This window comes from Aedes aegypti, chromosome 2 (genome assembly GCF_002204515.2).
Source record: "Aedes aegypti strain LVP_AGWG chromosome 2, AaegL5.0 Primary Assembly, whole genome shotgun sequence".
In the NCBI taxonomy this organism is placed as follows: domain Eukaryota; kingdom Metazoa; phylum Arthropoda; class Insecta; order Diptera; family Culicidae; genus Aedes; species Aedes aegypti.
In genome coordinates, this window is record NC_035108.1 from 102556631 (window position 1) to 102582141 (window position 25511).

A 25511-nucleotide genomic window follows, 5' to 3' on the forward strand; every position below is an offset into this window, starting at 1 on the left:
GAATTTAAAATTATAAGGAAAATCAATTGTTTTTCTTATGTTTCGAATCAATTTGGACGAGTAAATGAAGGTAGCTGTATCATATGAATGTGATCTACTGAACACAAAAGGTTTCATGCTGATTGGCTATGTGAAACGGTGTATAATCCACTATGGCTACAACTGGCGTATGGCCAAAATCGGTGCTTCTACCCTATGCGAAATCTTTTTGGCACACATGAATTTTTTTCCACCAATGTATGCTTCTAATGAAAATACGTTTGATACAATTGGGATACAATTTTCGATTTTATTTTTGCGGGATTGTAGCTTAGATTTTGCGGATTCAGTGGAAAAAAATGTAATAATCATTACTTCTTTTGTCTTCTTGCAGAATAATGTGTGAAATTTATCGTTTATTTTTTATAACAGTTTAAAAGAAAAAAAATTTTATTTGTAGAAATGCTTACAAATATCTATGGTAAGAAGTGCCGTAAACATTCGATATTTTTCGCGACGTTTGTTTTGCTTCCATGGTCAGCTGTCAAACGATTTTTCTACACTCATGCGTCACCTCACCTGCACACAGCACGGTAGAATGAATATCGAAAAACACAAAAACTCTGGGATAAATGTTGCCTCACACTATGACATTTTCATGAATCACAAATTTTGCAAAAAATTCAGAAATGTCCGACCAGAAACAACAAAAATAGTACTCTTGCTTAGTGATCCTTTATAGAGAGATAAGCGGAAGTAAAATGGAATGATTTGGCAACAGACCAGCAGTGCTGATGTTGCTCGGCGTCGAGAATAATATTGTAACACGGACATGACTTCCTCATTGCTATGAAGTGTATTTTGTTTCATTATAGATCTTTGAGCTACATATCAAAACTAATAAACAGCCGAAAAAATCAAAAACTAAAAAACGCATTGACAAAAATTCAAAAAGTAAAACGAGAGAGATAAGCGGAAGTAAAATGGAATGATTTGGCAACAGACCAGCAGTGCTGATGTTGCTCGGCGTCGAGAATAATATTGTAACACGGACATGACTTCCTCATTGCTTTGAAGTGTATTTTGTTTCATTATAGATCTTTGAGCTACATATCAAAACTAATAAACAGCCGAAAAAATCAAAAACTAAAAAACGCATTGACAAAAATTCAAAAAGTAAAACATTTCATTTTTTTGCTTCATGCAAAATTACTTTTACCGAAATAATTTCAAGCGGATTACATTACTCTTCAAGAAAAGTTCAAAACAAACATAACGCATGTTCGTTTGGCTCACACTTTGACAGGTCTCGCTGCTCGATTGGCTCACGCTTTGACAAAAATGTCAGCTTCCGCGAATCTCTCTTATAAAGGATTTCTACTCTTGCTTGTAGTGTCGATTTTGACACATCTATATAAATAGAAACGAAGGGGTGTTTGTAATGTCACCAAATGGCTTGAAAACTGATGCAAGCATTGACGTAAGTTTTCAAATGTTGCACTTGCCAAAGAATGCGACGTGATCGTGCGAGGAAAAAGTTTGGGAAGTCTCCGGAATAATTGCGAAATCGGTAGAAAACAACAATAACGAGGCCTTTCTTAGAGTCCGCGGCTACAAAGCAAAGTCATGCTGAAGAAGAAGAACATAACAATACATGACAGTAGCAATAATTTATACAGCTTGTCTGCTTTATAAGCCTTTGCGTAGTTGTGTTTGATCCTTCGACCTTGACGCTTGCTCCTGCGGGGACCGGTGATGGGGACAGGATGCAAACATGCCGCGTTCGATTAGTTCTTTTTGATCTTTCGACGTTGACGCTTGCTGGGCAGTACGTCAAGAAAGCCAGCCCGAGCAGTCGTCGGTTTTTTTTTCTCGGGTCGCGCGCCTATTTTCTCTGAGTGCTTTTATATAGCCGAGCAAACGAGTGAAGCTAAAAGTGGATTGTTGCTGCTCAAGGATGACGGATCAATTGGTGAGCTCGTTTCATGCTACTATTTCTAATCTATAAAATATGTATGACTGCACCTTTAATCACTAAAACGGTGAGACGTTAATATGATTTTTCAACAAACTTTGAGTGTGAGTGTCGACATAAACTCTGATTCATAAATTATTTATGGCTAATGTTTTTTTCAAAACTCCTTTTTTTTATCTTTATTTTTGTAATTAAAAAAAAACTTTGAATGGTTCAACACTGCAAGTGTAGACTTGCGAAAGATTCACTTTATTCAACAAACTTTTAAAGGTTTGTCACCTCAAGTGTCGGCATCATTTTTCTCTACATAGATATTGATCATATCAAATGAAAATATTATATTTACATATAAGCATGTTTATATCTCACAAATAATTATTTATCATGGTCTAATTGCTTATCAAAGTGAATCCTGTGACCCAACGATCCTCCCCATTAACAAACATCCCTCCCAGTAACCTTTGTGGAGATGCAGAGGCAAACACGGTCTCCAAATAGCAAAGGTTACACACTAACATTCCTTCCCCCAATCCCACCTGACTGCAAGGACGTGGCCGGCGCCGTTATTGACCCTGTATAAATAGAGGCACTGAATTATGCCCACTGAAGAAGATTATGGCCAATCCCAGCCGAACTTCTAGTTGATTATTTGTGCATTTTCACTGACTTCGGTCAATCACGGAATAGCAACCATTGATATGTGTAGTCAGTCTAAGCTAAGCTAAACTTGTCTGCTTTATAAGCCTTTACGTTAAACAATAACTTTCTTGTGAGTTCTAGTCATAAAGATGTTCCATATTACGTTTCCAAGCTCACTATGGTCACCAGTATTTTCATTTTGACTAATTTTTACTTTGTTTTAACTCAAAACACTGGGTTTCAGTACTTGATAAGCAATTGAAAATATTTTTCAATGTGTTGCCAAAATCGGGAAAAAAGGTTGCCAAAAACGGGTGTTGCCAAAATCGGGAAGGCACTGTATCTCATTAGATGCGAAATTACCTTTCCTCCGTTTCACTTTGATCAGATTTAAGGAATGCTGTAAACTGCGAGAGATATGTAACAAATTTACTTTGGATGATCAATAAAAATCAATAAAAGTGTGCAGTCAGAGTGGACCGAAAATGATCAGCGCGCTAAGGAATGCGAGAAAATGAAAAAAATCGACATCGAATTATTCTTCTACTTATCTATCAATAGAAATTTATAAATATTACTTAATTCGATGCATTTGATTTTGATATTTGACCATTTACCATATTTGGATGGGTGCTCAGAAATAGCAACAATTTCTGTACAGACAGAGCGGACCAAGTGTTGAAAAGCAATAAACTGATTGTTTATTGAATTTTTTGAGTCGATTTCAAAGCCCGATAGAAGTTTATGGCAGTTGTATAGTGTATGCATGGAATGCCCTAGAACCCGCTTATTGGATCAGTATATTTTGGTCGGTACTCAAGATTTTCACTTGGTCCACTCTGACTGAACACATATTTGAATATTTCTGGTCTTCAATGCCCTGACCCTGCAAAACCTTAATTTTCAAGCTATCGTAATGCCACTGATTTCGGTATTGACGATTATTGAAGAATTTATGATACTGGTATAGAAGGGTCTTGATAATCTGTTCATCTTAGAGATATCCACCCAGTTTGACCATGCAAGCATTGAATGATTGTTATTTTCCTAGAAATTGTTCAGTCAGAGTGAACCAACTCACTGAACGGTAGTCTTTAGTTCAGTCAGAGTGGACCAAGTACACATAGTTCATCAAAAAATCGTTCTATCAGAGGTTTGGATTATGATTTTTCATGATTATCATTTCACATTATATTGTTTGGAAGTAACACAAAGATGTGTAGAAATATTGAATCAAAATTTAAACGACTTCAAAAATTACAGAGCGTTAGACTTCAAACCCATTTTTCTCAAAATATGAAAAATGTCACTTGGTCCACTCTGACTTAACGCCGACCAATTGCAACATGATATCGATGGCATGTATACGAATCGTAAAATGTACCGATTTCCACAACTTTTTATAGTTATATATAAAATTATAGCATAGCACTATAAAAACAAAAAATGCTTTTGTTTTTATGTTTTGACGTAGAAGTACGTCTCTCTTCTCTATACAGGAGTGAAATTGGAATTTCAAAAACAAGAGCGTTACGTTGGCATGAAATATTTTAAACGTTTATAACTTTTCGCTGGCTTAACAAAATTTCTTGATTAGCATCTCAATCGAAAGCCAAGACATCAAAGCTTCATGTCGTTTACTTACTGAATCCCACATACCTGTCCAAATAGTTTAATAACTGTTTTAAAAGAGAACGTTGATTTCAAGCAAATCTATAAATAGGGGTGACTAGAGAAAATTTGACGTCATTTGCTTTTCACTCTCCGATTGGCTCGCATCTCAGCAGGCGACAGATCGGCTTGTTCTGACCGGGCGTGCTTCTCAGGCACAGACATCGATAGTGAAGGACGCCCCCGTTTGTCTTGCTTCGCTCAAATCGAACTGTCGAGCGAGCGAGAGAAGATGCCGTCCGAAGCTAAAGCCATCACCGCTGCCACCGCCTAGAAGAAGAAGAAGAGAAGCAGTCCACAGGAGAAATTGCGGTCGAACTGTGAACACGGTCGGGCGAGTCATTCTCGCTTTGTGGTTCACCGCTTGTTTGCGTTCACCCAGCCATCGTCATCGCCGCCGCAAATTTCATCGGCCGAGGAGCTGTTGACCCGCGCTTCAAAATTTCGACTCGTGATGAAATCATCATTGGTGGTCAAGAAGCAATCCCGTTAGGAGCAAATACCAGAAGCCCCCTGAGTTTTGTTGGTCCGAGCAGTGTTATTTATCCGTAACAACATCGAAGCTAACAAAGCCATCGGTTCTTTTCAGAGCCATCAAATTTGTGGAAAAGAGTTAAAAGAGAAATATTTCCGACTTTATTTATAACTTCTAGTATTCCTAAATCAATTTCACGGCCTCATACAAAATTTCATTTGTCGTGAATAATTTATGACTCAACCATTTGGGATTGCACTCGCGGACGCTGCTGCAGTGCCGTCGGGTGAGTGCTCAACATTTCACAACGATTGCAAAATAGAGTGGCTTTTCCAACAGCGCCTTTTATGTTCCATATTTTATGGGAACACTTTGATTAGGAAAATTATCCCATGTGACAAAATTGCGACATATTTAGAATGCTTTTGAAAAGACATTCTCATTGAACAATTGTAATAATTTTGGCACCCATGGATCAGGAATTTACCGTTATAATAAAGAAAACTATTAATTATCAATAGCTCGTATGGAATATTTAGGGAATGCCAATCATTCCAACAATTCATGTTCGACCAATTTCTCACGCAGTAGCATTCTCCGCAATTTTCAAGTAATTCCAAGCAAAACACATTATTGGCACATACCCATTTCCCAGATTGGTCGATCAGAAAGCGAAGAGCACAAAAGGGAGGAGCATCATCTGCTATTCCAATGTTATAAAACATGCTGCCTTCGTTGGATTCAGTTTCATTCCATTTCCGCTTTCGAGCTGGTAAGAGCTCCTCCGAACTTGCTTAGCGAGAAGTACCTCGCTGCTAGGAGCCTGCTGAGCTGTTAATCCAGAATCTGGTTTGTGAAATCGCTCAAGATTTCAAGATTGAGCTACGTTTCCAGATTTCAACTAAATCCCTGTGTACGCTACTCTGTTGCTGTTGTGTACCCATGAAATATTAAGCTTGTTTGTCGAATAAACAGAGAACTTATTCACATCTTCTTATTCTTCTTCTTCTTGACATTAACGTCCTCACTGGGACAGAGCCTGCTTCTCAGCTTAGTGTTCTTATGACATTTCCACAGTTATTAACTGAGAGCTTTCTTTGCCAAAGTTTCCATTTTTGCATTCGTATATCGTGTGGCAGGTACGATTATCTATGCCCAGGGAAGTCAAGAAAATTTCCATTACGAAAAGATCCTGGACCGACCGGGAATCGAACCCAGACACCTTCAGCATGGCTTTGCTTTGTAGCCGCGGACTCTAACCACTCGGCTAAGGAAGGCCCCAACTTATTTGCATGCATTTGCAACTTTTTCGATTTTCCATACAAAATGACCAACTTTGGTAAGTTAGATCTCAGTTATTTATGGAAATATTTTCGAATGAAACATTCACAGAACATCAGATGTAACTCGAATTTTAACAAATATTTTTGAAAATTTTTCCAATCACAAGTTTATAAGTAATAACGGTTTGACTAAACTGTAATTTTCGACGAAAAATTCAAAACTTTTTATCTTAAAATCTGATAGCCTTACACAAAAACTGTCTTCAGCAAACTTATTCATCTCGTCAAAATCTACAACTTTTCTGAAGATACCATGAAGCTATTCCTTCAATATGTTTAGTTATGTCAATCATAAAAAATCGTCAAAAAAATCACTTTAGTCAAACCGTTATTGCTATTCAACGTGTGATTGGAAAAATCACTCAAAAACATATGTTAAAATTTAAGTTATGTCTGATATTTTGTTAAAATTTCATTCAAATCTGTCCATAAATAACTGAGATATAGTTTATCAAAGTTGGTCATTTTGCATGAAAAATCAAAAGAGTTTCAGTTTTTATTTCTCAGCGAAGAATCACACCATCAACGAAAATAGCGCGAAAGCAATAACCAATCGCGTGCGAGTAGCGAACGGAGTGACGAAACAACCAAGCGAGAACCCCACCACTCGCCATCGGTGAACGGAGCTCGAGCAAATAAAACCACTGGTTGTTCTGCTCCCAGCTCATTCACAAATCGAACGGCATGACGAACGGATCAAGCAGCGGAGCAGCAAAGAAGAGTGCGTGAAAGCCACAGCAGTGTGCGAGTAGCGAACGGAACCAGAGAGCGAAAGCAACAACTGAAAATCATTCAGTGGACGGATTAGTAGTCAGCGCCAACCGGCGACCTGTTGGAAAGTAACGCCAGCAAAATATACACCATCCGCCTCTCCTTACCATTCATATTCTTGTACTTGATGAATTGAATGAAATGGTTTGGTTTGGCGATGGAGCAAAGAGTTATTAAGGATGATTTTACTTAACAAAGAGTTGTTGATAAATATTCCAATCAATAAGAGTTGTTTTGAAAAAGTTCCCTTTTATCAGAAATTTCTGCTTCACCAAAGAGTTGTTAATGAAATTCCTGCAGCAAAGGGTCGAGTTTCTCCCCACGAATATTTCCAGCCAGGACCAGTCATGGAGGACAATCCATCCCGAGCATCACGGCCCCCGCTTCCAAAATTCTCGAGTACGGAAATTGGAAAATTAATGCATAATGCTCATCTTGTACATCCCTTGCCAAGACATCAATTTCATATAGCCTATTTCTCAGATTAAGGAAGTGTTCCCCCATTATATGATAAATCAACGATTCTGTTAGAAATACCTTACAATGCTGAGTAGCATGATGTTATTACGGTCCGACGGCGCTGCAGTGGTAAATTCTCAAATTCATGTAATTATGTGGGGTAAATTATGTGAACCAAATTGTAGTATACCGCGATATTTAGATCATTATAGATAAATCAGTCAATATCATCCAATTAACCCTTTTATGAACGTATGTTGGCCCTGAAAAGGGCCGATTGAGCTTGGATGCTGTGACCACGAGTTTACCACGAGGCGAAATCTAGAAGCGCGGATCGGTCAACCTAGAAATCTTGAGCGATTTCACAGACCAGATGCTGGATTGGCAGCTTGAAGAATAACAGCTCAGCAGATTTCTAGCAGCGAGGTTCTTCTCGCTGAGCAAGTTCAGAGGAGCTCTTACCAGCTCGAAAGCGGAATTAGAATGAAACTGAATCCGACGAAGGAAGCATGTTTTATAACCTCAGAATAGCAGATGATGCTCCTCCCTTTTGTGCTCTTCGCTGATCAACCAATCTGGGAAATGGGTATGTGCCAATAATGTGTTGGGCTTAGAATTACTTGAAAATTGCGGAGAAAGCTAATGCGTGAGAAATTGGTCGAACATGAATTGCTGGAAGGGTTGACATTAACTAAATATTCAATACGAGATAATGATAATCAATAGTTTTCTTTATTATGACGGTAAATTTCTGATCCATGGGTGCCAAAATTATTATAATTGTTCAATGAGAATGTCTTTTCAAAAGCATTCTTAAGGTGATACAGTTTGGAATCAACTTCTAAGATTGCACTAAAACTTCAAAGCCACAAATCTCGCGAAGAAAGCATCCCACAACAGTGCACTTTTTATTTTGGCTTTGTGCACTAGCAAAAAGCTTAAAATAAGAAGATCAGGAACTTTTGCCAACTATTTCTCCAGTTTTGCGCCTTTGAAAACGTGAGTAGGGGAACAAGACGGCCATTGTGTCGGCCATCTTTGAATTTCGAGATGTTTCACCTTAATATGTCGCAATTTTGTTACATGGGATAATTTTGCTAATCAAAGTGTTCCCACAAAATATGGAACATCAAAGACGCTGTTGGAAATGCCACTCTATTTTACAATTGTTGTGAAATGTTGAGCACTCACCCCGACGGCACTGCAGCAGGGGTTTTTTTTTTATTATCGTACAAATTGGGCCGAAGGGTCTCAGATTTTCATGAAACTTTTTCCACAGGCAGGGCTCATGGATATATGAATAAAAAAATTGAGAAAAATTCAGGGTCGCCTATTTTTCCGGAAAACTCAGGTGGAAATTTTTTGTTTTCCCTTGACACTACTTACTTTGAAAAATCATAACTCAAGAACGAAGCATCGTAGAAACAAAGATTTTAGATGAAAATTTAAGCAAAAATTCTCAAAAATCAAAAAAAAATATGAACTGGAAAAAGTTTTCCACTAAATTTTCCACCGTTGGGAAAATTCGTACAGAAAAGCCGGAAAAACTATGCCCGAACCCGTGGAAAATTTTCAAAAAAATATTTTCGTGAAGGTAATTTTATAAGCTTTAATCACTGAAATTTTTGGAATGCACTTTTTTTTCGTTTTTGAGTTATGGCCAATTTTGTGAAAAATGTCCAGATGTGCCATATAAGACTTTTCTTTGAAAAATCATAACTCAAGAACGAAACATTGTAGAAACAATGTTTTTATATGAAAATTTTAGCAAATTTTCTCAAAAATCCAAAAAAAAATGTGAACTGGGATAAGTTTTCCACAAAATTTTCCACCTTTGGGAAAATTCGTAAAGAAAAGCCGGAAAAACTATGCCCGAACTCGTGGAAAATTTTCAAAAAAATATTTTCGAGAAGGTAATTTTATAAGCTTTAATCACTGAAATTTTTGGAATGCACTTTTTTTTTCGTTTTTGAGTTATGGCCAATTTTGTGAAAAATGTCCAGATGTGCCATATAAGACTTTTCTTTGAAAAATCATAACTCAAGAACAAAACATTGTAGAAACAAAGTTTTTATATGAAAATTTAAGCAAATTTTCTCAGAAATCAAAAAAAAAAAAAAGAACTGGAAAAAGTTTTCGACAAAATTTTCCATCGTTAGGGAAATTCATAAAGAAAAGCTGGAAAATCTATGCCCAAACTCGCGGAAAATTTTTATTAAAATATTTTTGAGAAGGAAACTTTATAAACTTCAATTCTAGTAACTTTTAGGATGTACTTTTTTTTGTTCCTGAGTTATGGTCAATTTTGTAAAAAATGCAAAGATTTGCCATATTCGTTTAAAAATCATGACTCAAGACTCATCATGACTTGTCGAACCGGTAATGGAGCACTTGACGCAAATTTTCATCTTTTCCGTAATCCACCGAACTCCATTCGAATGAAGCTTACTGATGAGGCCTTGGCTGATCGATCGTAGATTTGTCCTTACTGATTTGTGGCCGTCCAGTCCGAAGGGGTTACAGCATAAAGAATTGTATTCGTAATATTGAACTTTGTCCATTTCAACAGCTTCGGGAAAACTTTTTTCACTTTCCAAAAATTAATAACGAGGAATATACAGCTGATAGACAACACTTGCACTTTCTCACTGCTCTTTGTTAGTTTTTGGTAAACTTATGATTCTCAAGCCATTTCAACGCTTTAAACTTGAATTGGTAAATACCTATTTGTCATATTGTCTATCCATTTATTTAACTGTCAATTTTGTAGTTATCTAACAGGAAAAAATTGCCTACATTCTGATTGAAGAAATCTTTGTTTCTATGTAGTTTCGTTCTTAAGAAATTTTGTTTATGAACTTATAAATTTGTAAATATATGGTTCAAACAGATCATCCTAGCAATATTTGATCATGTTTAAGGAACGAAAAATGAGCGTATTGAAAAATATTGTAGGATTGGATCTTATTGATCGCTCTTTTCAAATATATTTTGTTTGAAAGCTGGAATAGCTAATAGGGTTTTCATTATTTGTTTTCATAAACAGTGAAAAATGTCCTGGGAAACTGATTCCATTTCAAAAATTTCATATTTTTGAGATAATTTAAATCCGGTTCGACAAGTCATGATGAGTCTTGAGCCATGATTTTTAAACGAAAAGGCATGTATGGCAAATCTTTGCATTTTTTACAAAATTGACCATAGATCAGGAACTAAAGAAAAGTACATCCTAAAAGTTACCAGAATTGAAGTTTATAAAGTTTCCTTCTTAAAAATATTTTATTAAAAAATTTCCGCGAGTTCGGGCATAGATTTTCCAGCATTTCTTTATGAATTTCCCCAACGGTGGAAATTTTTTTCCAGTCCATATTTTTTTTTGGCCTTCTGAGAAAATTTGCATAAATTTTCATATAAAAACTTTGTTTCTACAATGTTTCGTTCTTGAGTTATGATTTTTCAAAGAAAAGTCTTATATGACACATCTGGACATTTTTCACAAAATTGGCCATAACTCAAAAACGAAAAAAAAAAGTGCATTCCAAAAATTTCAGTGATTAAAGCTTATAAAATTACCTTCTCGAAAATATTTTTTTGAAAATTTTCCACGAGTTCGGGCATAGTTTTTCTGGCTTTTCTTTACATATTTTCCCAACGGTGGAAAATTTTGTGGAAAACTTTTTCCAGTTCATATTTTTTTTGGATTTTTGAGAAAATTTGCTTAAATTTTCATCTAAAAACTTTGTTTCTACGATGCTTCGTTCTTGAGTTATGATTTTTCAAAGTAAGTAGTGTCAAGGGAAAACAAAAAATTTCCACCTGAGTTTTCCGGAAAAATAGGCGACCCTGAATTTTTCTTAATTTTTTTTATTCATATATCCATGAGCCCTGCCTGTGGAAAAAGTTTCATGAAAATCTGAGACCCTTCGGCCCAAACCCGTACGGTAATAAAAAAAAATCCCCAGCAGCGCCCGCGAATACAGCCACAAATTGTTGAATCATAAATTATTTATGACAAATGAAATTTTGTATGAAGCCGTGAAATTGATTTAGGAATATTAGAAGTTATGAATAAAGTCGGATATATTTCTCCTTTAACTCTTTTCCACAAATTTGATGGCCTTGAAAAGGGCCGATGGCTTTGTTAGCTTTGATGCTCTTACAGATAAATAACACTGCGGGATGTTATCAGTTGATTGCCATGGTCAAAAGGGGAATCCTCAACTCAAATGTATAAATTTGAGCAAGTTATTTGCTTAAACGACGAACCGAAAGTTTCGTGACGTGGATGGCGCACAACAGTAACAGGTAGTGGATCACCGGGCTTAAGTCAAAATCTGATGATGGCGGCGATGACGATGGCTGGGTGAACGCAAACAAGCGGTGAACCACAAAGCGAGAATGACTTGCCCGACCGTGTTCACAGTTCGACTGCAAATTCTCCTGTGGACTGCTTCCTCTTCTTCTTCTTCTTCTTCTTGGCGGCGGCAGCGGTGATGACTTTGGCTTCGGACGGCATCTTCTCTCGCTCGCTCGACAGTTTGATTTGAGCGAAGCAAGACAAACGGGGAGGTCCCTCGCTATCGATGTCTGTGCCTGAGAAGCACGCCCGGTCAGAGCAAGCCTGCTGAGATGCGATCGAAGCGGAGAATTGAAAGCAACAAAAGTCTGGATGACTATGACAAAAGTCTGGATCAGCAATTGGTATATGTTGGTTTGTCGCGGGTTACTTCACTGCAAGGACTATTTTTGACAAACTCTACCAATTCTCCTCAGTTCCATCACGCCAAAGGCAGCAATTCCAAGGGTTGACTTGAGGAATGAGCTGCAGCGCTTAGGCAATCATCGATTAGTGACGCTTTGAGACGTGAAATACTGGATCATAGTGGCCCAACCTGCATATTGATGAGTATCAAGGTACAGAGCCTAAATGCTGATGCAATGGATATTGCTACAGACCAAAGTACTGGACCGATTCAATCGATTATCACGATCGAAGCACCCGAGCCATCAAACATCTAATCTACTGGAGGAGTTTGGCGAACTACAGCTGGAGTCATAAACCGATCACCCAACCAAGCAACACAAGGAAGCAACGACCAAACAAACAAATTCAATCATCTGGCATTATTCCTGGAACACCATACACTGGTTCTCGAAACCACAGAACGACAAATGGTTCTTTTCAGGACTACCAAAATGAGTCCAAAAAGAATTAACTTCTGAAAACTTCATCCGATCAATAACAACACAAAACTAGTACACTTACAAATTCATAAACATGACAAATCAAATTATTAATCATCGTAGTTCTACGTCAACCCCGCGGTAATGTAATAGACATTACCCACCCCAAATTTTTGAATTAAATTTATTTTACCTAAATGTTGTTAAAAAAAACATGAGAAGTCTGGGCTACCATTTAAATAAACAACAGTTGGTACATGCAAATCAATTTTCTTTTTCAAATTAATAAATCAATCAATGACGCGCATGACAACCAGGTCTTTCATGGTGCATCGGCTGCGGTTGCGAATCCGCATAAAGATGATTTTCCTGTCGGCTTCCGAGTTGCTGAAGCTAAAAGTGATTCGCGAACGTGTTCGGAGCTGTTCAGAGTCATATTGTGCTTTTGGAAAAAAAAAACTGCTTCCCCTCCGAGATTTATGGTTTTCAAGGGTTTTTTACTACAAACTAGTAGTTTACTGCCGATATGATGGTTATACAATTAATTTGTCTGTCAAAACCATAATAAATCACACCTTTCTCGGTTACTCGCGAGTAAACGCTCCCGAGCTTGTTGCTAGTTCTTTTGGCATGTTCTCCCGAGCAGACGGGTGCGGACTTACACCTAGCCAGTTCCCGAGTCTGTGATGTTTGATATGCGTTGGTATACACTCATGAGCTGCATCGTGATGCGAACTTTTCCAGCACTGAGCAGTACCTCGTACGTTGGATTTTCTGCTTCCCCATGTGTGATGATGACTGTTAAAATCTCCGAGGAAAACGACTGGCTCTGGAACTTGATCAACCAAGTTACAAAGCTGAGTTTTCAATCGCCACAGACTGGTACGAGTTGGATCCCATTTTGATTGACCATTGGTAACCCTTTTGAAGAGTGTTATTCATTATGGAGAGATCAACGCGATGGGTCTCTTGGACCATCAGGATTGCCAGGTGCTGTTCATTTACCAGCAACTCTAGGTCTGCAAGATTGTTACAGTAGCCGTTCATATTCCATTGTAATGCAAACACTAAACGATTACTACGGCTTGTTTTTCTGCCTCCCTTTTTAGATGCAGACCCCGTTAGAGTTTCACCTACCTCGTGCCCTGACAAGTTGTCACCTTTGCCGAAATTTTTGGATCATATAGAGGGTCGTGTGTGGTTTCCAACATCGCTGCGTCGAATAAAGGACCCATATTCGCCAGAGTTACAGAGTTTGTTGATGTGGGACTTCGAAGGTATTCGTTGTTGTAGTCTGTGGAACAGCCAAGTAGAATTGCAACTTGAGTTCCATAGCGGGAGCAATGCAAGATGTCATAGAGCTGTGCATTCATAGCCTCCAGTCCAAGTGGGGCGAAGAAAGATGTCTCCGAAACGGGGTTGTAGACAGGGGTATCGATTGTTACCATTTCAGGACTTTCCGGTTCGAATAACAGTCCGTTTGCAGTCTTCAGCAGAGCTCCACCGAGCGCAGGTCCCATTGTGGGACCCAGACTTGGCTGAGATGAAGAAGCCGCTGGCATATGCTCCCGAGTTTTCGGAATTTTAGTTGTAGCAGTTATTCTTTTTTTTTATTTTTTTTTTTTTTAAGGCACTCTGTGCTCGTGGCCACTACTGCGCCGGAATCAGTTGTTCTGTACCTTCTTTACCGATACAGATCTATTTTTAACTTATCTATATTTACATCTTCTTTCACTCTCTCCTACTCTTTTACTCTCACACCGAGCAGGTAGGAGAGAGCTCTGCTGTTAGTGAGGCTAGCTGCCTGCGAAGAGGGTCAGTTTGTCTCAGTCACCATCTGATACTGACGGAGGATGGATGTGCTTCCCAAAGCACAGTCCTCCGTGAAGCGCCTTCTGGTGGCTGGACGGGTTTTTTTGTGGAGGGGCTGGGAATCGAATCCATGACCTTCCGCTTATGAAGCGAAAGCGTAACCTCAAGGCTGCAGACCCCCCATAGCAATTATTCTTGACTGAAAAAGAGTTCGGCAGGATCATCTAGCGTTCCGCCTGGGTGGATTCTTGACTCCAACGTTGTCCATCGGGGAATTGGTCGTCCCGATCTTCACCCACTTAACGGTGGCAGGAACAGGTGCTTCAGTTTCCGTTTGCTTGCTTCCCTCGTTGTCCTTAGGGGAATAGGACGTGACCCTCTTTTGCGTCCCTCTTCCAATACTGCTGAACGACTGGTGGAATCCGAACTGTTTGAATGTCCATGCCGAATTCCGACTATCTTTCTGACTTCTTTCTGCAAATCCTGCCATATAATTTTCATAGCAGGATCGCGAGTGTGTAGAAATTGCCTTCTCCTCACGTTTTTAAGACGAATCGAGAGTTTAAGATCATCGTCTATAATCACGATTTCAATTTTGGCATTGCAATGTCCCTTGCTTTAACGAATGGAATTAGTTAAAGTGTCGAGAGCATTGTCAACATCAAGTTTTTTTTCGCAAGATGCGTATCATATGCTTCCTAATGTAACAAAGGCAACGTTTTTGTTCCATTTCAGCAGAGACAAATAGAGACATAGGACCCGGGCTCACAACGGGTACCTCTTCTAGTACTACATTTGGTCCCCGGTACCCAATTTTGACATTTGAACCTAACACCTAATTTTATATCAGCTTTGCGATGTTACTGCTCATGATAACAGCAGGGGGACATTTCCTTGTGAAAATTCAACCTTCCGGTCGTCGCGCGGTTGACCATCACCAGAAGCACCGCGCTAATGTTGTATGCAAAAAGCGAGATTTCAAACTCCCTGCCGAAGTAAAAAGGATTCGACCTGCCATCCCATTTTCTACTAGATGTTCATTGTTTTCGACCCTCCAATGTGATTTATCCAGTTATAAAAATCCATTGAAACTACAATAATGAATCTTTCATTGTTTTGGTGTATTTCTTATATATCGATAAACAGTAATATAATAAAAATTACAAACGGATCCTTGAAGTATGATGCATCAAAATGCCGAGAATAACTTCGGCGATGCTCTAGCTTTCCTTTGACTATCGTGCCGTGTTTACGACAGAACTCTTTCCAAACGGTCAATCTAAAAATAAACGGAAGATAAAGTAATGTATAAAGAAGTTTATAAATGCGTTAACTTACTTGTCGTTGTCTTCGGGAAAACGGTATAGGGAAACCACTGTATGGGATGGGATGCTGAATTTGTCCCGAGTTTTGCAACTGTCGATGCAACAGACTTCCCCCATGGCGAATCAACAATTGTTTATTTATTATCACATGGCAACGCGGATTTGAATTTCACGGGTAGCGAGATGAATTAGATTTCAGCTTTGCAAGGCAGATACAAATGTAGGTGTTGTGTTTGCTATTCTAGTACTTCATGATCCCAAAAATAAAGTCATTTCATATGGAAGTCCCACGTCTTCATTTTGTCTTTGATTTCAGTGCATTGAACGTGGCTGCAGCGTGATTCAACTCAAACCGAAGCAGCAGTATGGCGGTCTACTGCTGGGGTAATACCGTCCACGGTGAGCTGGGCTTGGGTGGCATCGAGGATGAACAGGTATCACTAATCGTACAATTTCCTTATCACACTCACCTCACTACTTTTCGCCGTTCTAGGTTCTGCTTCCCCGCGAAATGGACTGGTGTCACTCGTCCAGCGTGCAGCAGGCAGCCTGCGGAACTTCGCACACCCTTCTGCTGACCAAGGATGGGAAGCTGTTCTCCTGCGGAAACAACGATCACGGACAGCTGGGACACGACACGGACTGCCTGCCCAACAAACGGCCACGTACGTGCCGCTTTAGTATGTAATTCTTTTTGCCACACATGACACCGTGACTTTCCCCCCTTCTTTTCGTCGCTTGAACTTGCCTGCCTCTTTGTCGTAGTTGTAGAAGTTTGGTAGGTTTTTAATGATTGCTCACGTTTAGGTTTTGGCCTTCCTCCAGAAAGTCTCCCAGTTATTTCGTACATAAATTCCACCATCGATTTTTCAAGAACTAGGTGCTTGTTCTTCGATTCCATTCTTCAAGAAAATCCTTCAGGAATCCAACGCCGATTTCCGTATCAATTTCTTTATGCATTGTTGCGAAAATTTCCTGAAGGAGTCTCTCAGAAAGGTCTCCAGAGATTATTCCGGTAATTCTTTCACCGACTTCACCACTTGATCAGTGTTGTGAAAAACTCAATTTCTCATTACTCACGCTTGGGATTTTTCATGCACGAGTTGTCAATCACGCAACTCAGCAGTCAAAAAATCATGGATGAGTTGGTTTACCTTTTTGACTCATTGTCTCGTATAGGCCTTTTCATGTGACAGATCCGTCTATGCATTTGTTTACATCGGTGGAGGACCGGTGCTAACGCGAGCCTGTCATTTTCATAGAAGAACTGTCAAAGTGCTTCCCGATCAGCTGATTTGAGACGTCATATGAATAGGCCTATTACCACAGTTTACTCACACCCGACAATAATTTATTGTTAGTCTGGTAATATTATAGTAATCCTTTCTAACGTAAACAACAAGATTCGGGTTTCACGAGTTTCTGACGGGTTTTGCGACTGAATAATTTCTTACGGTTTGAGTTGATTGAGTGATTTTTGCATCAAAATCTCAAGCGTGAGATTTGCGAAGCAGATCTCTAATGTGTTTGCTCTCACGGGAGAGCGTATTGATTGAGATTTGAGTGTGAGTCTATCAACACCGCAAAAAAAAATTCAGATTGACATCCAAGAATCTGATAATTCCTCTAGGAGCTTCTACGCAAAGTTTCCAATGATTGTGTAGGCTATTTCCACAGGGATTCTTACAGAAGCTTCTCAAGGATGACGCTATGATTTCGTTCAGAGCTTCAGAGCTTCATGAAGCTCTTCCAGGATTTTTTACAGAGATTAAGTTACGATTTTTTCAGCATTTGATTCTAGTTATACTACTGCACGAGACTTCAGCATAGATTTATGTAGTGATTTATTAAGCTAATTTTCCATGGATTTCTCAAGAACTTCATTTCCACAGAGACTACAATAACTATTCCAGTAATTTCTTCAATTATTTCTATACATATTGAGATTCTGCTCCAGCTTTTCAGGTTGATCTTCCAGCGATTTCTCTAGAATATCATCCAGGACCAGTGAATAAATTGTCACCCAACACCCAACAACAAAGACATTACTTGATACTTGATGGGCTACAATCCGCTACGTTGAATCTACGCCGAATGGATAATTCTTCTCCACTGGGCTCGGTCCTGAGCCAATCGCTTCCAGTCGCCCTGAACGTTAAGTGCCCTTAAGTCCTCTTCAACAGCAAAAAGCCAACGTGTGCGCGGCCTACCACGAAGCCGACGGCCTCGTCCGGGTTCTCTACTGAATATTATTTTTGCTTGTCGTTCTTCCGGCATTCGTACCACGTGACCAGCCCAACGCAGCCTGCCGAGTTTTATGAGCTTGATAATATCCACTTCTTTATATACTTGGTACAACTCATGATTCATGCGGCGCCGCCAGATGCCATTTTCTTGTTTACCGCCGAGTATTGTTCGCAGCACTTTACGCTCAAAAACTCCAAACGCTTTCCGGTCGACCTCTTTTAACGTCCAGGATTCATGGCCGTATAGGGCAACCGGAAGGATAAGAGTCTTATATAGCGCGAATTTTGTTTTCGTCTGCAGGCTACGGGACTTAAGCTGGTTACGGAGCCCGTAAAAAGCCCTATTCGCAGCTGCAAGACGCCTTTTCACCTCGCGGGTAACATCATTATCGCAAGTCACTAAAGTACCAAGATACACAAATTCTTCCACTACTTCAAATTTTTTACCACCTAGCACCACTTCACTAAAAACGTCACGATTGGAACCACGCTGTCTACCAGCGATCATGTACTTAGTTTTGCTGGTGTTGACGGTAAGTCCAATCCTCGCTGTCTCCCTTTGAAAAGGCACGAATGCCTCTTCTACGGCTCGACGATCAATTCCGATTATATCGATATCGTCCGCAAAACCCAGGAGCATATGCGACCGGGTGACGATGGTACCGCTTCTTTGCACGCCCGCTCTCCTTATAGCTCCTTCGAGAGCAATGTTGAACAAAAGATTCGAAAGCGCATCTCCTTGCTTCAATCCATCTAAGGTTACGAAGGAGGTTGAAGTCTCATCCGCAACCCGCACACTTGATTTCGATCCATCCAACGTTGCACGAATCAGTCTAATCAGTTTCGCCGGAAAACCGTGTTCTACCATTATCTGCCATAACTCATTTCTCTTTACTGAATCGTACGCCGCCTTGAAATCAATGAACAGATGATGTGTCTGCAAGTTGTATTCCCGGAACTTATCAAGGATTTGTCGCAAGGTAAACATTTGATCCGTCGTTGATCGGCCCTCACGAAAACCAGCTTGGTATTCGCCGACGAAGGACTCCTCCAGCGGTCTCAATCTGTTGAACAGAACACGTGACATTATTTTGTACGCCGAATTGAGGAGCGTTATTCCTCGGTAATTGGCGCACTCCAATCTGTGGCCCTTCTTATACAGAGGGCAGATGAGGCCCTCCAGCCAGCTAGCAGGCAATTCTTCTTCCTCCCATATCCTTAACAGAGTACCGTGCAGCATTTCGTACAGCTGCTCACTACCGTGCTTGAAAAGTTCGGCCGGGAGCTCGTCTTTTCCAGCAGCCTTACAGTTCTTCAACTCCTTAATCGCTCTTCTAACCTCATCTAGCGTCGGGGGCTCCACAGCTTGTCCATCGTTGCTGATGATTAATCTGTTCTCAGACGCGCTCGTGTCCTCTCCATTCAACAATTGCTCGAAGTGTTCTTTCCACCTGGCAGCCACCAAGATTTTGTCTGTCAGCAAGTTACCTTCGCGGTCATTGCACATGACGGGAGACGGCGCAGTTTTTCTCCGTACGCCATTGACAGTTTCGTAAAATCTCCGCATATCGTTTTGTTCGATGCTGTTTTGCGCCTCAGTAATGGTGTCTTCTTCATACTGCCTTTTCTTTCTGCGGTGAATTCGTTTCTCGGCTGCTCTAGCTTCCTTGTACCGCTCTCTATTCTGCCGGGTACCAGACACTAACATCCGACTTCTGGCAACATTCTTCTCATCCGTCACATTCTGGCACTCCTCATCAAACCAACCGTTTCTGGGTCGTCTCTGAGCAGTATCTATCACCTCTCGCGCTGCTGTGCTCATCGCACCATGGATAGACTCCCACAGATTGTTGAGGTTGTCGCCTACGTTGTATCCTCTTATCCGGTCATCAAGCTTCTGGCGGTACTTGTCTGCTAAACCTTCTGTTGATAAGCGCTGGATATTGAAACGTAACGGTCGTTGTGTTCTTTGGTCGCTGTGTTTCAACGAGATAGTGTTCAGAGTCGATATTCGGGCCTCTAAAGGTCCACACATCGATGACATCCGAGAAATGCCGACCGTCCACCAAAACGTGGTCTATTTGGTTGCAGAGCTCGCCATTTGGGTGCATCCAGGTGTGCTTTCGGATGTCTTTGCGTGCAAAGTAGGTGCTGCTGATGGCCATCCCTCTAGCTGCAGCAAAAGTTATTAGCCTTAGGCCGTTGTCATTGGTGGCGGAGTGAAGGCTCTCCGTACCAATTATAGGGCGGAAAAAATCCTCTCTTCCGACCTGAGCGTTGGCATCCCCGATAACAACTTTTACGTCATGTTTTGGGCACTCTCCGTAGGTCTTGTCGAGACAATCATAAAACGCATCCTTCGTGTCGTCGGGTTTATCGTTTGTCGGCGCATAGATGTTGATCAGACTGTAGTTGAAGAATTTGCCCCGTATCCTCAATACGCAGATTCGTTCATTAATCGGTTTCCACCGCATAACATGCTTCATCTGCTTCCCGATCACTATGAATCCGACGCCATGCTCTGCCTTATCGCTGCCACTATGGTAGATGTTGTATTTGAAAGCTGTGTTGGCGACGGGATCCACCGCCCTGAATTCACGTTCTCCAGTTCTAGGCCATCTTACTTCCTGAATAGCAGCCACGCTCACTCCAACCTTCTGCAATTCACGAGCCAAAAGGCTCACTCGTCCGGGTTCATTTAACGTCCTGACATTCCAGGTACCGAGTTTCCAATCAAAGTCCTTATTTCGTTGCCAGGTCGGTTGCCGAAAATATTGTTCGTTATTTCTCCTTTCTCCATTTTTCGTGGTAGGTAAGAAATTCGATATGCTACCTTACCAGGGTCGCGATACCTACATCACGATGGTGGGGCTGCCACCTTAGGTGTAGCTGACGTGATACAGCATTTCATACTCAGCCGCTGGATGCCAGAACAGACGCTGTTTGAGCCGCACCTCCTTGGTGGACAGACGCTCGAGACGCACCTCCTCACTCTAGCTGATGTCAGAAGGACAACAGTGCCCAGGCTGCACTACCAGCTAAGTACGCAACCCTTAGCTGGCGGTCTTTGTCATCATTTGACCCGTGGAAGCGTGAGGTAGGGACTTGTGAGGACCAGAGCTATGTTGGACGCTCCTTCCTAGTTGTCGGCTCACCATTTCACAGCCCTACAAAGACATTATCATCTTCTATTCTTGTTGCAACAATTTTATTCCGCAACATGAGTTTATCATCACTTGAACAGAATATGACAAAGATCGATCACCACGTGCGCAGCGATTTTCTTGGCTTCGCATTGTAATTTTCGAGAACTTTCTCTGTGTTGGTAAACATTGGCACATTATTGAACAGCATGCATAAAACAAATTTGGTTTTGTGTTTAAAATAACTGATTAATCTCGAGTCGAAAAGGTTGCAACAATGTTGTGCCCTGTGATTGTCATGACAATTTTGCTTCTGATTGTATCCCTATCCGTAACAGTATGGATAAACGGGTTGTGAGCGACTTGCTTTGTTGTTTGTTTTTCGTCTCCTTTGATGAAAATTTGATGCACTGTCCAGGACATTGTTTAGTGATTTTATATTAGAGACGATTTTCAGCACTAAAATCACATCTGTATGAACATTTCGGTACATGAGCCAATGAGACTCACCGTCGTACTTATTTTCCTGCATTCAGTTGTTTGGCATTCTAGTTTTGTGAAAACAAGACATGAAAAACAATGAAAAATGATCAATTTCACCCGAAATTACGGTATTTTAGTTTCATCAGAGATTAGTTAAGTATTTCCTTCTGAATTGTGTTATCTTTCAGATAGTTTATGAAAAATTTCCGGTTGTTCCGGATTTTTATTTTTCGAATTGCCAATTTCGACTCTTAACTTTCCTTTTTAATATGAAGATGCATCGAAGCCACACCTTGAATGTACAAAAGCACAAATCTAGAGAACCAGACAACCTAACGCGCAGAAAATTTGATCGATTGATCATTCGCTGGTGGTGACCAATCGATCCAATTTTCAACACTTGGCAATGTCTGTTTCTTCAGATTTGTGCTCTTGAAAATTCGAGTTGTTTTTTCGCTTTATCTTCACCTTCGTGGGTAACCTTCCCTCTCTGACAAGGGAAGGTCACGATGGTGTTACACGGGGTTTTCAACCGGACTATTTTTGTTAGATTCTACATGTCGAAATATGAAAAACCCCAAAGCCTTTCGGGTGATGGACCAGTGGTGTAGCCAGGTGGGGCTCTAAAAGGGGCAATTTTGTACGTACATTATACCATGACCCCACAGTTATGGATCAAATAGTGTGGAGTTCAACCTATAAAATTCAATAAAATGACATGTAAAACGTAAAATTGTATTTTAAAAGCACGAATTGAATCTTTTCAAATTGGAACTTCTGTTAGTAAACTGTTTTGAGTGTAATAGTTACACAAGATTGCATAAAAATTAAAAATTGTATCGGTTTCTGAAAACCATATTGTGGATCAAATTTCATATTATGGATCAAATTGCATCTGTATTGCATAATTTGGCGAAAATTAACAATGTGTCACATATTACTGCAAAAAATAGCAGTTTTAGAGCTGAAAACAAGGGTAAAAAGCCCTTTTTTGTGATACTGCATTGTAGTAACTGAGACATGAACTGTTTTCGCTCCACACCAAGTTTTCCACCCATGTTTGTCTGCTAAAATACGAAATTGACAAACCGTGATATTTTATTAGTTTAATCCTTAGTGCTATTGTCTGAAAATGTCGTATCCAATGATTAAAATTGCAGAAATTTACATTCTTTTGAAGTGATCCATAACCGTGGTAAACAATCATTTCCTGGTCCATAGAGTAAAGTGGGGCAAAAGTTCGAGTGGGGTAAGAGTTTCTTTTTAAGATTTCTAGCTCAATTTAAAACAAATCTTATAAATGTCATGGTGGTTCGAATGCTATCAAGTAAGAGACTTTCAATCCAAATATCATAAAAATCGATTGAGATTTGGAAAAGTTATGGCTATTTGTTGTTTTTCGACGTGAATATTGTAATTTTTCGTCAAACTTTCGTTGCATTGAACCAATTGAAAATAAAATCTTTCTCAATATTTTACGTAAGGGCGTTTCTAGGCCTATCATAAGGTTGCTTTGAGGTGTATTAGTTTTTGCATAAATGCTTGAAAACAATTTTTGGCTCATAGTGGGGCAAAAGTTCGAATCAGCGGGGCAAAAGTTCGACCCATGTATAAACTCACGTAAAAATTTGCTAATTACCTAAAATCCACATATTATCTTCAAATTTAGTTAAATTTGTCTGATCGTGTGAAAATTGTCACCAAAATTTTATATTTCCACTAAGTTTTGCGAAAAACTGCTATTTTTGAGTATATTACAATTAACCCGGTTTTGGGCAATTTTTTGATGAAAATTTAGTGTGTATTTTTCGTCAAACTTAAGTTTACGGCTGGTGTAAAGTATGCCTGTCATAAAAGGATTGATATTTTGTGTTTTAGTCAGCAAACTTTTGCCCCACACTAGGTTCGAACTCTTGCCCCACCGGTGGGGCAAAAGTTCGAATAAGACAATCAATTTTGAAACTGTTACAACTAAAAATGGGTAAATATTTAGACACAAGTTTGTTCAGCAAAATTATAGCCAATATGTTGAAGGTTCACTGTATGGTATTTGTTTTGTTTTAACTGCTATTGTTTTCCTGGAAACTTTGATTATACCACTGAGGTCGAACTTTTGCCCACCTTACTCTATTATGAATCATTAGTTAGAAGTGCTAATATTCGGTATTTAGAATCAACAATCAAGAAAAATGTTTTCCAAAGATGAATTCATACTAAACCGAAGAAAACGAGCATGTTTTATGCTATAACATTTGAATTTTACCACCTGTGAGAGCTTATGAATGCTGACGGCACTTCTTACAGAAAACCACCATAATAATGAAAGCTTTGTGGTACCAACTAAACATTTGTCAAATACACCGTTATTTAGCGGTTGAATGTTGTGCTTAACATTACAAATGGTAGAAAACAAATGGTATAACATGGGAAAAATATGTTTTACGTCAACGTTTATGTTTTTGAGCGAGTTATCCGATGTTGAACGCCAAAGTGATCCGTCACTGTGGGTGATCCGTAACTGTGTGGGCATGGTATTATTAAGCTAAATTCGCATTAGCAAATATAGACAACCGATAGTAATTCGGAAAAGGTCACCGAGAAAACCATTTTCTGATGTATTTTTTCACTAGAAGCGATGATATTAGCAATATTCAAATTTCAAACTCACGTGAAATTCATGACATTTAACAGCCTTGCCTAGAAGAATTATGGATGAATCTCTGTAGGAAGGATAACTTGTAGCGATTTACCTGGAGATATCCATGGGAGAATTACTGGACGAAACTCTTGAGCAATTTCTGTAGGAATTCGTGAAACTATTTCTTGTAAAATTTCTAGATTAATGTCTGATGGAATCTCCGGAATACAGTCTGTTTCACTTTTATTTAGCCGCTTCTTTTTAATTGCTGTGGCGCATATAGTTGGCAAGAAGTTTGTAAACTCAACTGAACAGCTGAGAAATGTTTTTTCTTATTTTTTTCCCTTGAAGATTAACTCTCTAATACCCAACTCCGCCTTTAGACGGGGTACAGTTTAGGATTTCGTGTATTTTTTCGTAGCTTAAACCTTGGCTTATAACACGTATAAAAGGAAAGTGTTTTATATTGTATTTTTCAAAAATGTTTTAAAAATTGTATTTTTATATAGCCTACAAATGCCAGCGGTTCATTTAACGTGTTAAACAAAAAATCGTACCTTATATTATTTTCTACAATCAAGCTGTCACAGAAGAAGAGCATGGTGGTACTAAAGTATTCTCAAACCTGTTTTCCCGTTAGTACCGTAAAAACTTTAATTTTTGTTTTTGCCAAAAATCAGTAACCAGAAGAGATTTCAAGAAAAAAATTAAAAAGGATATGGATGTTCAAAAATAAAAATTAGAAAAATGAAGGACCAAATTCATAATTTCGTGAATAAAAATAAATCATTGTCCAAAACGTGTTCAGAAACAATTTTAGGAAACAAAAAATGATATTTAGATCGAAAATAAAAAAAAAATGCTTGGAGAATCTTTGGAGCAATCTATGGAAAAGTCTTTAAAATAATCTCTGCAATAATTCTTAGAAAAGTTCTCTGAGGAATCCTTACATAAATTCCCGGAGAAATCCCTCATCGCTAAAAGAATCCCTATAGAAATACCGCCGCAAAAATTCCTGGAATAATCCTTGGAGGAATTCTTGGCGGAGCTCCTGGCAAAACTACTGAACGAATTGCTGTATGTATTTCTGGAGCCCAATCGGAACAGGTCTAAAAAATCTAGTAGCAAACAAAAGTTCCTTATTGAGGAATATGTAACAAAACCTCTAGTGGAATCCCTGGAGAAATCGCTGTAGGGATTACGGTAGAGCTTACACACTAAGCTTTTACGGTGAATTTCACCGTAATCTCAACAGCTGAATACCGTACCCCGTTAATTTATTTTTTGCAATTTCTCATCGTAATAGGCTGTTTTTCATCACGCCAATCTGTCATGAAACGGCCTACTTTCCTGCACTGAAGTATGCAG

At 39.4% G+C, this 25511-nt stretch overlaps 1 protein-coding gene and 1 long non-coding RNA gene across 5 annotated transcripts in view; one reads left to right on the forward strand and one right to left on the reverse strand.

The window, feature by feature from the left end:
• LOC5567090 (probable E3 ubiquitin-protein ligase HERC4) overlaps window positions 1–25511 on the forward strand; it is a 75641-nt gene that overhangs the window by 8620 nt on the left and 41510 nt on the right. For 2 of the 4 annotated variants that reach the window (XM_021841756.1, XM_021841757.1), the window contains exons 2-3: window positions 15950–16067; window positions 16127–16313. In XM_021841756.1, the coding sequence (XP_021697448.1) occupies window positions 15999–16067; window positions 16127–16313 (256 nt within the window). In that variant the 5' untranslated portion in view covers window positions 15950–15998. The remainder of the gene's footprint in view (window positions 1–15949; window positions 16068–16126; window positions 16314–25511) is intronic. The other 2 variants (XM_021841758.1, XM_021841759.1) reach the window with 1 other exon arrangement.
• On the reverse strand, window positions 14960–15936 carry LOC110675852. Its single transcript, XR_002499850.1, has 2 exons — window positions 15647–15936; window positions 14960–15587 (listed from the first exon to the last, which is right to left on the reverse strand). It is a non-coding gene; the product is annotated as an uncharacterized LOC110675852 (long non-coding RNA).